This window comes from Mustela nigripes, chromosome 18 (assembly GCF_022355385.1).
Source record: "Mustela nigripes isolate SB6536 chromosome 18, MUSNIG.SB6536, whole genome shotgun sequence".
Classification (NCBI taxonomy): domain Eukaryota; kingdom Metazoa; phylum Chordata; class Mammalia; order Carnivora; family Mustelidae; genus Mustela; species Mustela nigripes.
The window spans coordinates 7,627,273-7,641,077 of NC_081574.1; the positions used below are offsets into that span (position 1 = coordinate 7,627,273).

Genomic DNA, 13,805 nt, shown 5'->3' on the forward strand with positions numbered 1-13,805 from the left:
ATATTCTGGCACATGAGCTGTTTTAGTTAAGGAAGTATATTATCCATTGTTTTAATATCCCAAATCTCTTAGGATGGTGTGGCACACATGTCAGACTCAACATAAATGTCTTATGAATGAATGAATACTACTTTTACCAACGAACAAAATCTAGGGCATCCCTTCTTAATCACAAATGACTCCCTCCATAGAAAGAAACATTCCATGTAAGGGGTCATGGGGACTCCACGGTGTTCAAGCTGATGGAAAATATAAGAGGAAATAATTGGAAGGGAAGAGAATAATCTGTAAATACGTCAATATGAGTATTGCTATCTAATCTCTTCTCAATATAATCTCTTCCACCTCTGGAAGTTTTCTTCTTTCTTTCTTTTTTTTGATAAATATAGAAATTCCATAAGATATTGGGGAAAACATGGGTTTAAGAGCTATAAGACTTGAATTTTTATTTTTTTTTCTAGCACTTTTCTTAGCTGTTAGGTTTGTATGTGCTAATTAACATTTCCAGTGCTCAATTTTCTCATCTGTAAAATGTCTGTAAAAATAGCAGCCAACATTTACTGAATGCTCACTATCAGGCATTAGGCCCTGTGCTAACGCTGAGCAGGGATTACTGATGATGAACATCGCTGCGTCCGTGTGTGAGGTGTTGTCCTCCTCATTCTCATTATTGCTCTTATTCTATTACATCATCACACAGTATCAGATGGGTATGTAATAGAGCATAGTGTCATTGGATAGGTTGGTCACGAGGATTAGGTTATGAAGTTTACACTGCATTATTAATAACACTTTGATTTACGTTTTGTTTTGTAGCTGAGGGAAATGAGTAGCAAAAGGTTTCTAGAAGTTAGTGAAACCCCAAGCAGAAAAGGAATTTCCTAACCAGGAAGCTGTGGGCAGGGTGCACACCCTTCGTCCCCGTGCTCTGGGGCGTGAATCACTGGTGTGGCCTCCTTGTGGGGCTTGTATGAATATGATGTGGGCAGATGCTTGTGCAAAGTGATGTCTAGTGAGCTACTACTGCTACTACTAATCCAGCTAGAACACGGGTCCTACCTCCTTGACTGTCAGTGCTATGAGGCCAGGAGCAGGCAGGCTCATGCTTGTCCTCTCTCTACTACCTTGCAGCGTTCTTGGCCCATTTTAGAGACTCAATTATTTTATGAATCACTTATTTTATGAATGATTCATTTAGTGATTGAATTATATTCCTTCATGAATAATATGAAACAAAATGGTGCACTACTTATTTAATCCCCTAATAATGGGCATATGACGCCATGAGAAAGGAATGCCTCGTTTTCATCGTGCTGGTGGCTCCTGAGAGCACGTGGTTGGGGAAGAGCTGTGGCCACGGCTGGGAAATTTCAAACTCCATATGAAGGAGGGTGGGGAAGCTCTCTCCGCTGAGGAATCATGAGAATCTTAAGAGGTTTGACTTAATTACCATAAAGATTTTAAGCAAGCTACCGTTTTAAACCTAAATGAATTTCAAATCTATAGTTAGTAAAAGGATCTGTTTCTCTTGCCTTTTCAAAAATCAATTTTTTTACAAATAATTTGCATAGGATAAAATGCTATTTTAAATTCACCCCCCAAATTTATGCACCCATGTAACTATTATCACAATCAACATACAGAACATTTTCTACTACCGCACATGTTCCCTTTGTCCCTTCCAGTCAATCCCTACCACCTGTACCTTCAGGCGACTACTGAAATGCTTTCTCTCAATCTAGATTATATTTGTCTTTTCTAGAGTTCTTATAAATTGAGTATTATAACATGTGTTTTTTAGTTCAGCTTGTGTCACGCAGCTTAATGTTCTGAGATCCATTCATGTCGTGCACATTAACAGTTCGTTCTGCTTATATCACTCAGTAATGCTCCACTGTACGGACACAGTGCAGTTTGCTTACACACTCCTCTTTGACGGCCATTTGGGTTGCTGATTTGTTGGCTAACGAAGCTTAAGTGAACACTGGTGTGCAAGTTATTGTGTGGAAGTATGTTTTTATTTATCTTGGGCAAATACCTAGAAGGCAATTTATGGATTATATTTGTAAGTGTATCTTCAAGTTCATAAGACTCTACCAAGATGTTTTTGCAAAGTGGTTATACCATTTCACATGTCTTTCAGTGATACGTGAGCATCCGACATCCTCTCCAGCACTTGGTTTTGTCATTTCTTAATTTTGGCCATTGTGGCAGCCATTTCTATTAATTTTTAACAAATGGTTTTATAACATAATTATATATTCATTTTATATAAATTGCCATTATAGTAGTTTTAATTAAATTGTGGGTCAAAATTCATATTGAGTAGAGACCAACATTCAAAGAAAGAGAAATAGAAGAGAAGAGAAATTATCTAAGTGCATCACAGTAAGGCACACATTCACAATGGAGGCAATGTCACTGTAAGGGAGTAAAAACTGGGTATTGAGGAGGAGGAATCTTGAATCTTGCATTGATTTTTGGCTCTCCAAAACCCAATAAAAACTTCTGAATCAGTATTTAATTTTTATTGGGTTTTATGGGCTGTCATGTGAGCAGCACTGGCCCTGAAGATATGCAAAGAGTATGCAAGATAAGGGCTTTAAAATTATCCTGAAGGGGTGCCTGAGTGGCTCAGTTACTTAAGCTTCTGCCTTCAGCTCAGGTCTGATTCCAGGGTTCTAGGATGGAGCCTTGCATGGGGGGGGGGCGGTGTTCCTGCTCAGCAGGGAGTCTGTTTCTTCCTGGGCCCTGCCCCCTTCTCATTCCCTTTCTCTCTTAAATAAATAAATAAAATCTTTTAAACAAATAAAACTATAGTGAAGAGAGGGCTGTCACTGAAGTACTTTCTCTGGGCCTTGGGGCAGGGTGAGCTGAAACGCCGAGGAAAAGGGCTGAAAGCAGAGAAATGGCTCAGGCACTTCATAGCGTGATTAGCTGTGGTGGCTGTGAGCCTGCCTGTACCTCAGGGGCTCGCAGTCCAGGCGCACAGGCCCGTCTACACACCCCCACAAACCCGCGCAAGGAGAAAGCACACACAGGGATCGCTCTGGGCATTCAGGAAGCGGAGACAGCAGTGGTATTTGGACACGACAGCGCAGGACAGAGACCTTCACCTGAACTCCGAGAGCTGGAACTTCCTTTGGGAAGGCAGATGACAAAGCGCACTTATTTTATGACAGGGCGAAGAGAAAGGCAATGCGCTGTGGGAAATGAGCTTGGTGTTCAGGGAATGAGACTTTGTGAACCCAGATTCGGTGAGAAATGAGATGTAAAACAAGAAAGGAAGGCTGCTCATGGGACAAGGAGGTGAGACCTTTGTGCTCAATTCCTTTGGGTCGCTGAAAGCCACGGGCAGTTTCTGGTCAGATGAATGGCGTGGTGGCTTTGAAAGCTCAGGGGTGACATTATGCAAGGGCTGGGGAGAGATCCGACCCAAGGGAATGGGTCTGGACACCCCAGCATGAGACCAGGCACACATGCAGAAGAGAGCGGACGAGCATGCCAGGGGTGGAAACGAGATACAGGCCTAGGCTGGAGCCCATCTCTCTCGGCCCCCACACCACCTCCCAAATCAACAGTGCTGGTGTGTGACAGCAGGAAAAAAAGCAATTAATGACAACCGTGTGATTTAGAGGTCTCCAAGGATATGAGAGAAAAGTGCTATGAATAATGTAGACGTAAACAGAATAAAGCTTTGATGTTTGTGCCTGTTCTATCTAATATAGTTAAACACACAGCAATATAAGAGATTTCAGGTCCATCTGAAACCTAACTTTGGGAACAGCATGGGGATAATGGCTGAAGCTCTCAGAAGGGAGGCATGGCCACGGGAGCTGGGGACACATGTCTGAGCTGAGTGAGTAAACCTGCACATACAACTTTGGGGTTCTGTCGGTACTGTGCCCCAAGTAGGGGCCTCAGTTTATGCATAGATGCTGGTAAGGCCTCTGTGTTCCCATGTGAAGGACAGACTTCACTCCAGTTAGGCTAGCCATAGTTTTTTGTGTGTCTCTGGAAAGATGAGGCTCCAATCTGCCACACTAAGTAAAGAAGCCCTGGGGAAAACTACTAACATTATCACATTTATTGTCAAGTCCCCTAAATGCAAGGTTTAAAGAGGTTGGTTGGTTTGTTTTGGTAATATATATGTTTGCACACCAATTTATTTAAAATTTTGTTACAAATGCCAAAGTTTGGTAAGTTTTATGCACACGCATTAGAAATCCTGAAAACCAAAGAGCTGCAGCTTCATGTTGGGGCAGAAAGCAGAAAGTTCCTAGATTTTTAATGACAATGTATAACGAGTCATTATAAACTCTGCACAGAGTCAACACTCAATGCTCTAGGCAGGTCCTTCTTTGTGAGCAAGCACAGCATCTGTTGTCCTTTACCAGGCTAAAAAAATATGCTGAGAAAGGAATTTGAATAGCAAATGTTACTTTGAATGTTAATTTGAAGTAATAGTAAGAGAAAATTCTTTCAAGTACTTTAGTGTTTCAGTATTCAATGCTTGCTGAAATAAAAAATATGAGTAGAGGAAAAAAAAAACACTGAGATTGAGGAAAGGCAACTGGATGCTAATAGATATAAAATAATTTTTTAAAAATATTTTTTGTTTTGGGTCAGAAATCTTACCGAGGCTTAAGTGGCTTTAGCTTTCACATCAATTGTGAATTTGCACACTTGGTTGCATGGGGGACGAAGAGTGGAGCAATCTGTGTCATCTCATAGAAATACTTGTTTTATGTTGCGAACTACTCTATTAAAAGGACCTCCCTGTCTCAGTTTAATTTTACTTTTGTGCTGCAGTACCAAATTCATCTTCTTTTGTATCTGATGCAAAGTATATTATAGCAAATTTCACAAGAATTCTCATAATAAAATGTATTTACTTGAAAACAGTTTTAGCAGAGGATGCAGAAAGCAAAAGCTTTAATTCATACTCACTGTGGTAGTGTTGCTGGCAGGGAACGTCTAATAATGGAATGAACTTGTCTGTAAACATCCAGTTTAGACATGCAGCGGCAAGAAGTATGATTGGCAAAACTGATTGTTACTGGTTTGGGGCCTTGAGAGAGAGGCACTGTGATTTCAAACAACTACAAAGAAGGGACAAAAAGAAGAAAAAATTATATAGATGCTAAAAAATACCTTTATGGTCGATGTTGGAGTCCCCCAAGAGTGAGATTATCTCTTTCTGATAACATAGTGCTCGTTCTGCATGCAGGATGCAGAAGGCTTTCAGGATCACACTGTAGAACCTGTTTTGCTTCTAATCAGTATCCTTTATCAGAATAATAAACAGTCCCTTTACTTATCTCATGTCACTATGATAAAGCATATTAGAATTTTGATAACCAGCTAACAGTCACGGAGCAGAGATGCAACAAACCACCGTGTTCAGGGAAAAAGAATCTTTCCAGAGTCCCAGATTGTTCCAGGGGTTGTTAAAAAGTGGCACAGATATAAGTATCTTTGTGATAGAAGAGTACAAAGCTATTGGCCATACAACCTAGAGATGTTTGGTGATGTCCTGTTCTATGTAAACTGAATACAGAGACACAAAATACAGAGATGTGAAATCAGTTTTCATTCCAAATTAAATTTCTACCTCAAAGTAGTTTTACATTTGTCCACTCTATCTTATCAATTAATTATGTTCAAAAGAAAAAGAAACACATTCATCACTTAAAGATTTGTTCCTGCTATTTTGGCAAAGGTGTTATGAAAGTAATAAGCTTAAAATAAGGTGGGACATGATACACAATTGTGGGCTAGAGTCTCAAAATTTCAAGTCTCATTCTGAATGCCTTGTCTATGGGGAACTCTAATTCTCTTGTTTCTTCTCCAAAATTAATGGAATATATAAACAAATTAGTGATTAAGTAAAACTAAGTGGATTTAAATTCCCAGGTTTCTTAAAGTCTGAATTACTAGTAATGATGGTGAAAGTGAAATCTTGGCCATTACTTGCTTGGTAAGATCAGTCTGTAGTCCTGTAACTGTAGCTAAACTGCTTTGGTATTATTTGGTGCCTTTTCAGCAATACGAGCCATGCTAAAAATGGTTACAAACTTCAGAGCTTTGTGATTTGGCCAGTCCATATAATTTCAGGCCAACGCTTAAAGATCACTGACAATCTTTAGGGAATTGTATTAGTTGCCAACTTAGTCCTACAGGGAGATTCATGGAAATGAATTTTAAAGAATGAAACACAGAGATAGCTAAATTATAAACTCCACATTTTCTTCATTTGAAATGTATTCATTCTATAGTCACTGAAAAATTCAGCTACTTTTTTTTTTTTTCTCTAATTCAGCTACTTTCTAAGCACAGGTACTTTAGGCGGAACAAGCCCAGGGTTATGCCCCGACAGGGCATTTTTTAAGAGTAAACCCACTTGTAAGTTGTGTGAACTTGGAAAAGTCATTTAACTTATCTAAGCTGTATATTTCTTTAAAAACCAGTAAACTGAGGAAACATTTGACCCATTGTTCATGGGACTGTTAGAAAAATTACATAAACTAATGTATATGAATGTGATATGCATCCTGATTGCCATATAGACGTGTTATTATTTGAATATTGTCTCAAGATTCTAGATGTTCTCCAGAATACTGTCCGTGCTACGTAGATAATCCCAGCATATAACCTCAACATATCCCAGTATTATGACGCTGACCAGTTTCTTCCCTAAAAGGACATTTGTTTATGCAGTTTGGGAGAAACCTTTTATTAGATGAGCTGTCACTGACAGAAGTCCTTTGCACTAGGTAAAACTATTTTAAGAGAGAGAATTGTGCAGTGTCTAAATACACTACAGTTTCTCTGCTTCTTAGAACATTTCTGGACCCTATGTTAAGAACCAGTGCAACAGAAGAAACATAAAGTTATTCCAAAAATAAGCAGTGTTTAATGAATGGCTTATTTAACTTTCATATGTCTAAAGTCTATAAATTATTTAAACCCCGTAATAGTAGAAATAGTAGGAAGATGTACAGGTCTGCTCATAAAACCTTAAGAATTTATGTCTACTAGGCCATTATATTTGTGTCAGAGCTTAGGAGAGCCATTTAAAAGGCAACAACGTTAGAGTCGTAGTGGAAGTCCTAGACCCTGACGAGATTACTTGGTGAGACCATGACTGGAAGGTGGAAATGTCTAATAATGGAAACCCGGGGAACAGGTGCACTTGAAGGATGAAAAAAGGCAAATGAACTAGTAAATATGTCGGGGAAGAAGGAAGCCATGCAGATAGAGAGCCAGGAGGGGGTCACTGCTAAGCCGCGGGACGCCGAAGGCAGAGAGGAGCGCTTCACGAAGGTGTCTGTGGCCACAGGGTCGGAGGTCTGGGGCAGTGGGAGTAAGTGTAGGGATGGAGTGAAAACAAATGGTACCACAAACGGCTCTAAGGGCTCTGGTGGGCTGGGCTATGGGACAGGAGCGCGGGCAGGGTGGGGATGGAGAGGAGAGAGCCCTCCAGTGACCAGAGGGAACGCTTAGATAGCTCAGGTCGGATAGGGGGAGTTTTGCCTGGAGGATGGGAGGTCAGTTAGCACTGCAGGGTTTGGCACCCTCTGAAGTGACAGGAAGCAGAAGAGAGCCTGAGCGTGAGGGGTAAGGGGCTTCTGGTGTGGAAGCATGCCTGGTGTTCCCCAACCCTGTGCCTCACAGCACCTCCCACGCACCTTTCCTCCCGCACTGCTGCATCCCAGACTCTGTTCTGGCACTTTCTCCTAAGGGCACAGAGATCACAGCAAGCATGGACAGCCTTCAGCCCCCGCTGGGGGTGGGGGGTGCTGGGGGATAATGTCCGCAACCTGGACCTGCCTGTGAGTACCAAGTGCAGACTCAGGAACTGGGGCTTCGAAGAAGGTTCTAGTGAGATCAGAACACTTCAGTGCACATCAGGAAAGCATCTTCCTGAAAATAAGCCTGGTACTAAACTTTCAAGGGGCGGAGGAGAGTTGTGGTCTGTGAACACGCGGACTAAAGGCATAAAGGGGCAGGTAAAGAGGGGCTAAAAAAATACATCGCTCGATCAGTCTGCACAGTCACAATCACAGTCAACTAATTTGATCACATTCATAAGCATTAGAACTACAGTACAGGGGAGTCTGGGTGGCTCAGTGGGTTAATCATCTGCCTCTAACTCAGGTCATGATCCTGCGGTCCTGGGATCTAGCCCCACAACTGGCTCTCTGCACAGTGGGGAGCCTGCTACTCCCTCCCTCTGTGCCCCTCACCCTGCTTATGCTCTCTATCTCAAAGAAATAAAATCTTAAAAAAATAAACTACAGTACTATATGAGAGAAAAATGTACTTACAGTTAAATAAATATAAACCCCAAATTTTAACCGGACAGGCAAATTTCTTTGAGTCTAAGTAAACAACTGACCAGTTAAATTCAGTTAATTTCATCAAAAGGAATAAATCTTCTGAAAATTTAAAGTAAAAAAAAAAAAAATCAATCCAAGACTTTCCTTCTCTTGAAATACATATCTTCCACCTCCAAATTTTTACCTGAATGTTCTACCTAGTTTCTTTAATTCTTTACTTAACTGTCAGTGTGGACAAAATTCAAGAGTCCAGAGAAAGATGCCTTGACCAATATTAAAAGTAGAAAGGTTCTTGATAATTAACCTTTCCTCCTCTACGACCTTCAGGACGAGAGCACGCCATGTGTGTGTGTGCATCAAGGCACAATTGTATGTATCGTGAGATCAGAACACTTCAGTGTTCTTTCACTGAAGTGTATCTTTCATTTTCCAAATTCTGTCTGCACTGGTCTTAAGTGAGTATATTGATGGACTTCTCTCACTTAAAAGGATTATAAGGTTTCTACTTCCTTTTCAATAAGTATGATAAATTCCGTCTTCCCCCTTACAGATCAGTTTGTGAATTTTGAATAGCTATATTGAATCCCTAAATTACTAAAAATGTCTGCAGGCCCTTTTGCCTAATCAGATAGTGTATACTTAGAAAATGTAACCTTTTGTGAACTAAAAAATAGTAATAATTTGAATCACCATATAAACTCACAAGGTGCCACCTGCAAGTAAGTAAATATACTTTCCAAATATCCAGTGACTTCGCTCCTTTACTAGAGAGAGAGGAAGAACCAAGAGCAGAGTCTGGGCACGTGAGTCTGCACCTGCCCCTTCCTGCTTCTGTGACTGGGAAGAATTCTCTAAATTCCCTTTGCCTCAGTTCTGTTACCTATAAAAGAGGGATAGTAATGGTGTGATTTCATAGTGGTCTTCTTTGGATGATGATTCCCCTTCAAAACTGAGTTGAATCTTTGAGGAATTACAGTGTTTTTGTTTAGAATTTTTCCTTCTTTAGTTTTCAGTAATTATTGATTCACTAACTAGCCAAGCACCCTGCTAGCTTTTCAAGAGCCATCAATGCATAACCCTTGCCATAACCCTTCCCCCCCCAATATATATATGCACACATGTATATACTACATATACGTATATATCCACATAATATACATATACATATATATCTATATATAAATTTACTAGGTTAGAATTTTGAACTATCAAATAGTTTTATCACAAATGCTATTAGCAAGAACCTGCACTTTAACCCTCATGAAATCCATGCTTGCCATTATAGAAAGATCTAAACCAACACAGTAAATAACTGTAATTTTCTCTCAAAAAAGAGTCAAGGTCTACCCATGCACACCACTGCTGAAACAATCAATAAATTCTTTAAATTTTTACAAAACAAGAATGCTTATACTAGACTGCTTTGTGCCTTAATGGGTGCACACTAGTATTTTCTATTTTGGATTTAAGCTCATAGAGTGCGAAGTTTATGTATTATATTCAGTGTGAGCTAATCATTCCTTGTCTATATGTGTACTCAGCCAATATTAATTGAGGATGATGACATTTATACTTTGATATTTTGAACATGATGATTTTCCCAAGACAGTTTCAGGCTATAAAGTGAACTGTTCTTGAATACACGATAATAGCGTGTACCTAATTTAGGATCTAAGTAGTAATAAAATTGATCATGGAGACTGAAGGTGTATGTTTTGCTTATGCCTGTTAGAGCAGTTGCTCGTTTTGAAGAGCAAAAGGTTTATATAAAGATGGCATTTAAATAAGCCTGGAAATTGAGGGGAAAAAAATCTTTGTATTCTGTAAAACCTCCACAAACAGGAGAAAACACCAAACATTTCCAAATGAGAGGTTCCCAGTTGTTCGTTATCTAGTGGAGTTCCTTCATAAGAATATCTGATAGCCGATTCTCACCAACAAAAATGGACTTCAATAAAGCCACATTTGGAAACAATAGAATTGTTCACGCCAGCATAGCAACAGTCTCAAAGGCAAAGCAACAATCCCTGCTTCTACTTATCTTGCAGGCTATTCAAGAAAAAGGTGTAGAACTTCCTTACTGACAAGATCCTGGATTATTCCTTTGGAATGTGTATGTGGGAACAAATACCAAACCAAAAAAAGGGAAAAAAAAACCAAAAAAACTCCGCCCCCCAACATAGCCAGTTTTTAAACCCCCCAACATAGCCAGTTTCTCTTTATAGCATATCTCATTGCTATTTTTAATTTAAATATTCCAGCCCTGAGTCCATTAATGAAGTATCAATGTGTAGCTCCTGGACAGTGTGGTAATAACTGTAAAATGAGGGAGAGACTACATGGCATTTAAAGAAATAATCCCTAAAAATGGGCAAATGTGAAAACTGAGGGTCCACTACCAGCTTTTCAAGGGAGCATCTGAACCACACGGCCCACCTTCTAGGACCTACAGAACTGAAAGTGGGTCTGGGAAGAACGTAGGACAGCAGATGCTAATGGATTCATGTTTGTACTGAGTTACTTTTTATGTATTATTACACATAAAATGCAGATACAGTGCTGCAATTAAAAACCCCCATTCAGGAGTTTTAGAAATTCTGGATAAAATCTGTACACAGGATAAATACCTTAAGTTGGGAGAAAAGGGTATTTTTAATGGACGCATCTTTTTCTCTTAAGGCAAATGTTACTCTTAAACTCCCGATAACTTGTATTGGTATAGAACTTCTCTCCCACATCTGGATAAAACCTGATTTCCAACAACTGTGCCTGCCAGATATTAATTAGCTAAAGATTCCAAACAAATCACATTCCACTTGTTGAATACATCTGAATGCAGTCTTTCAGACTGCTGCTCTGCGAAACAGTATCTCTGAGTTGCGTTCCATAGTTGCACATTTTACTTAGGTTTAAATACGTGTTGGTAAAAAAAAAAATTTTCGTGAAGCGCTCAGCTCAACTCATATAATCTGGGATGTTTTTGCTAATATATATGCTTATATTATTTCTTTATAAAACAATACAAAATAGATTAACTTGCTTTTTTTTTTAGAATGGCAACACAGAATTTTAAATCCTGTTGTGCAGGTCCCTGAGAAGGGAGTAGGGAAGACCCAGCTCCCACACTGCTGGCTCCTTCCACCGGCACTCGTGAACCCAGCAAAGAGGCCGAGGTTCTTTAGCTCCAACTCCCAGATTTCCAAGGAAGCCCCACTGGGTTTGGTAGTTTTTCTTTCTCATTCCTATTTCCCAAAAAACTATGTAAGGTAAATACGAACATTAAAAATAATGTTTTAATCCAAATGTTTGGCTCAAAAGCAGATGACTTTCTTCTGCTTCTCTATTTGAGTCATCAAATAATTTATCTTCTGCAAAATTCACTTTCTCCTTTTCGGTTATATCTCTTAAATATACAACTTCTCATAAGAAAATATACTGAAAGCACATGTTTATGAAAGAGGTCAAAAAGACGCCCAATGTACTTCTCAGAAGCAGATAGCTGGGGGACTTTGAAGCAGTTGTGACCTACTAGGTCGTTCTGGAATGCTTCGTGCATCTGGTTTCACTTTTTGACTAATGGCTGTGGCTTCCTCACACGTTCTGCTAACCTGCCCTTCACTGAGCCCCATAAAACAAATTCTAGGAAGTTTTTATAAAAAACTTGGGTTTTAAAATACTTAAGGTACATTGTCCTTAAAATTTATATGATTCTAGTTGGTAACTTTTGTTGCTAAAGGATATGTCTGGAACTCCTTTAACAAGGCAGAAATTATTTTTTTTCCCCTACAGAAAATACAGCAATAAGGAACTTCCCCTTTATGTTTGAAAGAGATCCTCCCATGCTCTCCTTTATAGTATATTGAAAATACAGTATATGAAAATAAAATAAAAAATATACATAGGAAAGGTACTACTTAGGTGTAACCTTTTATGAGTTGAAATATAAGCAAAAATGTTAAACACACATGAAAACCTTGCCTTCAGGAGCTTCATGACTCACTGTCCTTGATGTGCATGTCCATAAAGCCCTGCATTTCTCTTTCACACATTTAGACAACTTTTATTTACTTGACAAATGTTGACTGCCTTTCCCTGCTAACCTTTGTGCTGAGTGCAGGATCTGTTCATCACATTAACCCTTTATATGGCACAGTACGAACAGGTGCTTCACTCCATATGCTTAATTCAATTTAAATTAAAATAATCGCTTTTATCATTAAAAGTGGATTCTTCAGGTAGGAGAAGAGCATGATATTAAGAAATCAAAAGGAGAAATGGATGGGACTCTCAGTGACTGAATGTTGGCTTTCCCTTGGCATTGGCTTTTGTTCTTTCTCTCCTGATACGTGAACTCTCTAGGTAGTAACAAGGACACCAGGGCTTCGAACAGCATTTATCAATATGCTGCTTCCTCTTGTGTTTACAGCTGTGGATCCAATCGCCATGGCAGAACTCTAGAATCACATGCCCAATCTTCTTCGGCTATCTCTACCCAAATATCACTCCGATTTTTCAAAACAAACACATTCATGGCTCTATTCCTTTACCCTAAATCTGTTCTCTTTTCTTAATTCATGGAATTTAGTGCCTAATGCTTACTATGTGCCAGCAATTTTGCTGTGATCAAAGGTAATGATCAGTCTCCACTGTCATGGAGTTTGGAGCTTAGGGACTAAAGATGTTGGACAGATGAGGTAATGATGCTGACATATGGGCATTAAAGGATGCTGCAGACCACACAGCAGGCTGTCTTAGAGGGTGACCTTCACATCTAGCCCTAAAGAACAGCAGAAATTCTCGATGAGGTGGGTATTGGAAGCTGTTTGAGGAGATGGTTCCAACACAGAGTATTGTAGTGACCCTATGGAAGGAGGTACTGACAACATTTAAGGAGTAGGTGAATTTAGGTCCTTGTGGAAAGTAGTATTTGGGAGAAAGCAGTGACAACTGGGACTTCAGATTTAGGCAGCAGCCAGATCATAGCGGGCCTCATAGACCACACTGTAAGGATTGACCTAAAGAAGGCCCCTTAATGAAGGAGAGTGTCGTTCTAAATATGTCACAGCTTAGAGCGTTTGCATAGATCACTCAGAACACATGCTAGCCTGGGCAGAGACTGACTTCTCATTTAGAAGACAAAAACTCACTCCTGTCATGTGGCCCATGACTAGGAGGGAGATAAGGAGATACAGGATGGTACGAGGCTCGCCCACGTGACTAATGAATGTGGCCAACATCAGATGAGATCAGCAGGATGATGACCCTGGGTAGATTCTAGCCATGTTTGGAAGGGAGATTTACCTGGAATTATTGACTGGTCTTTTAGTGAAATGGAGAATAACTGCGATTAACCAAAAAGATGGTGGTGTCATGTACAAAGAGAATACTGGAAGAGGCAGAGGGTTATTTACTTGCTTGTCCATCTGTGTGGGTGCAGTGGGCTTGGGGGAACGGGTCATAGCT

The 13,805-nt window shown here is 39.8% G+C and overlaps 1 protein-coding gene across 1 annotated transcript in view; it reads right to left on the minus strand.

The window, feature by feature from the left end:
* The window catches only part of VEGFC (vascular endothelial growth factor C), a 98,383-nt gene that overhangs the window by 13,717 nt on the left and 70,861 nt on the right, over positions 1-13,805 (minus strand). The window contains exon 4 of the mRNA XM_059384152.1: positions 4,951-5,102. Within this exon, the coding sequence (XP_059240135.1) occupies positions 4,951-5,102 (152 nt within the window). The remainder of the gene's footprint in view (positions 1-4,950; positions 5,103-13,805) is intronic.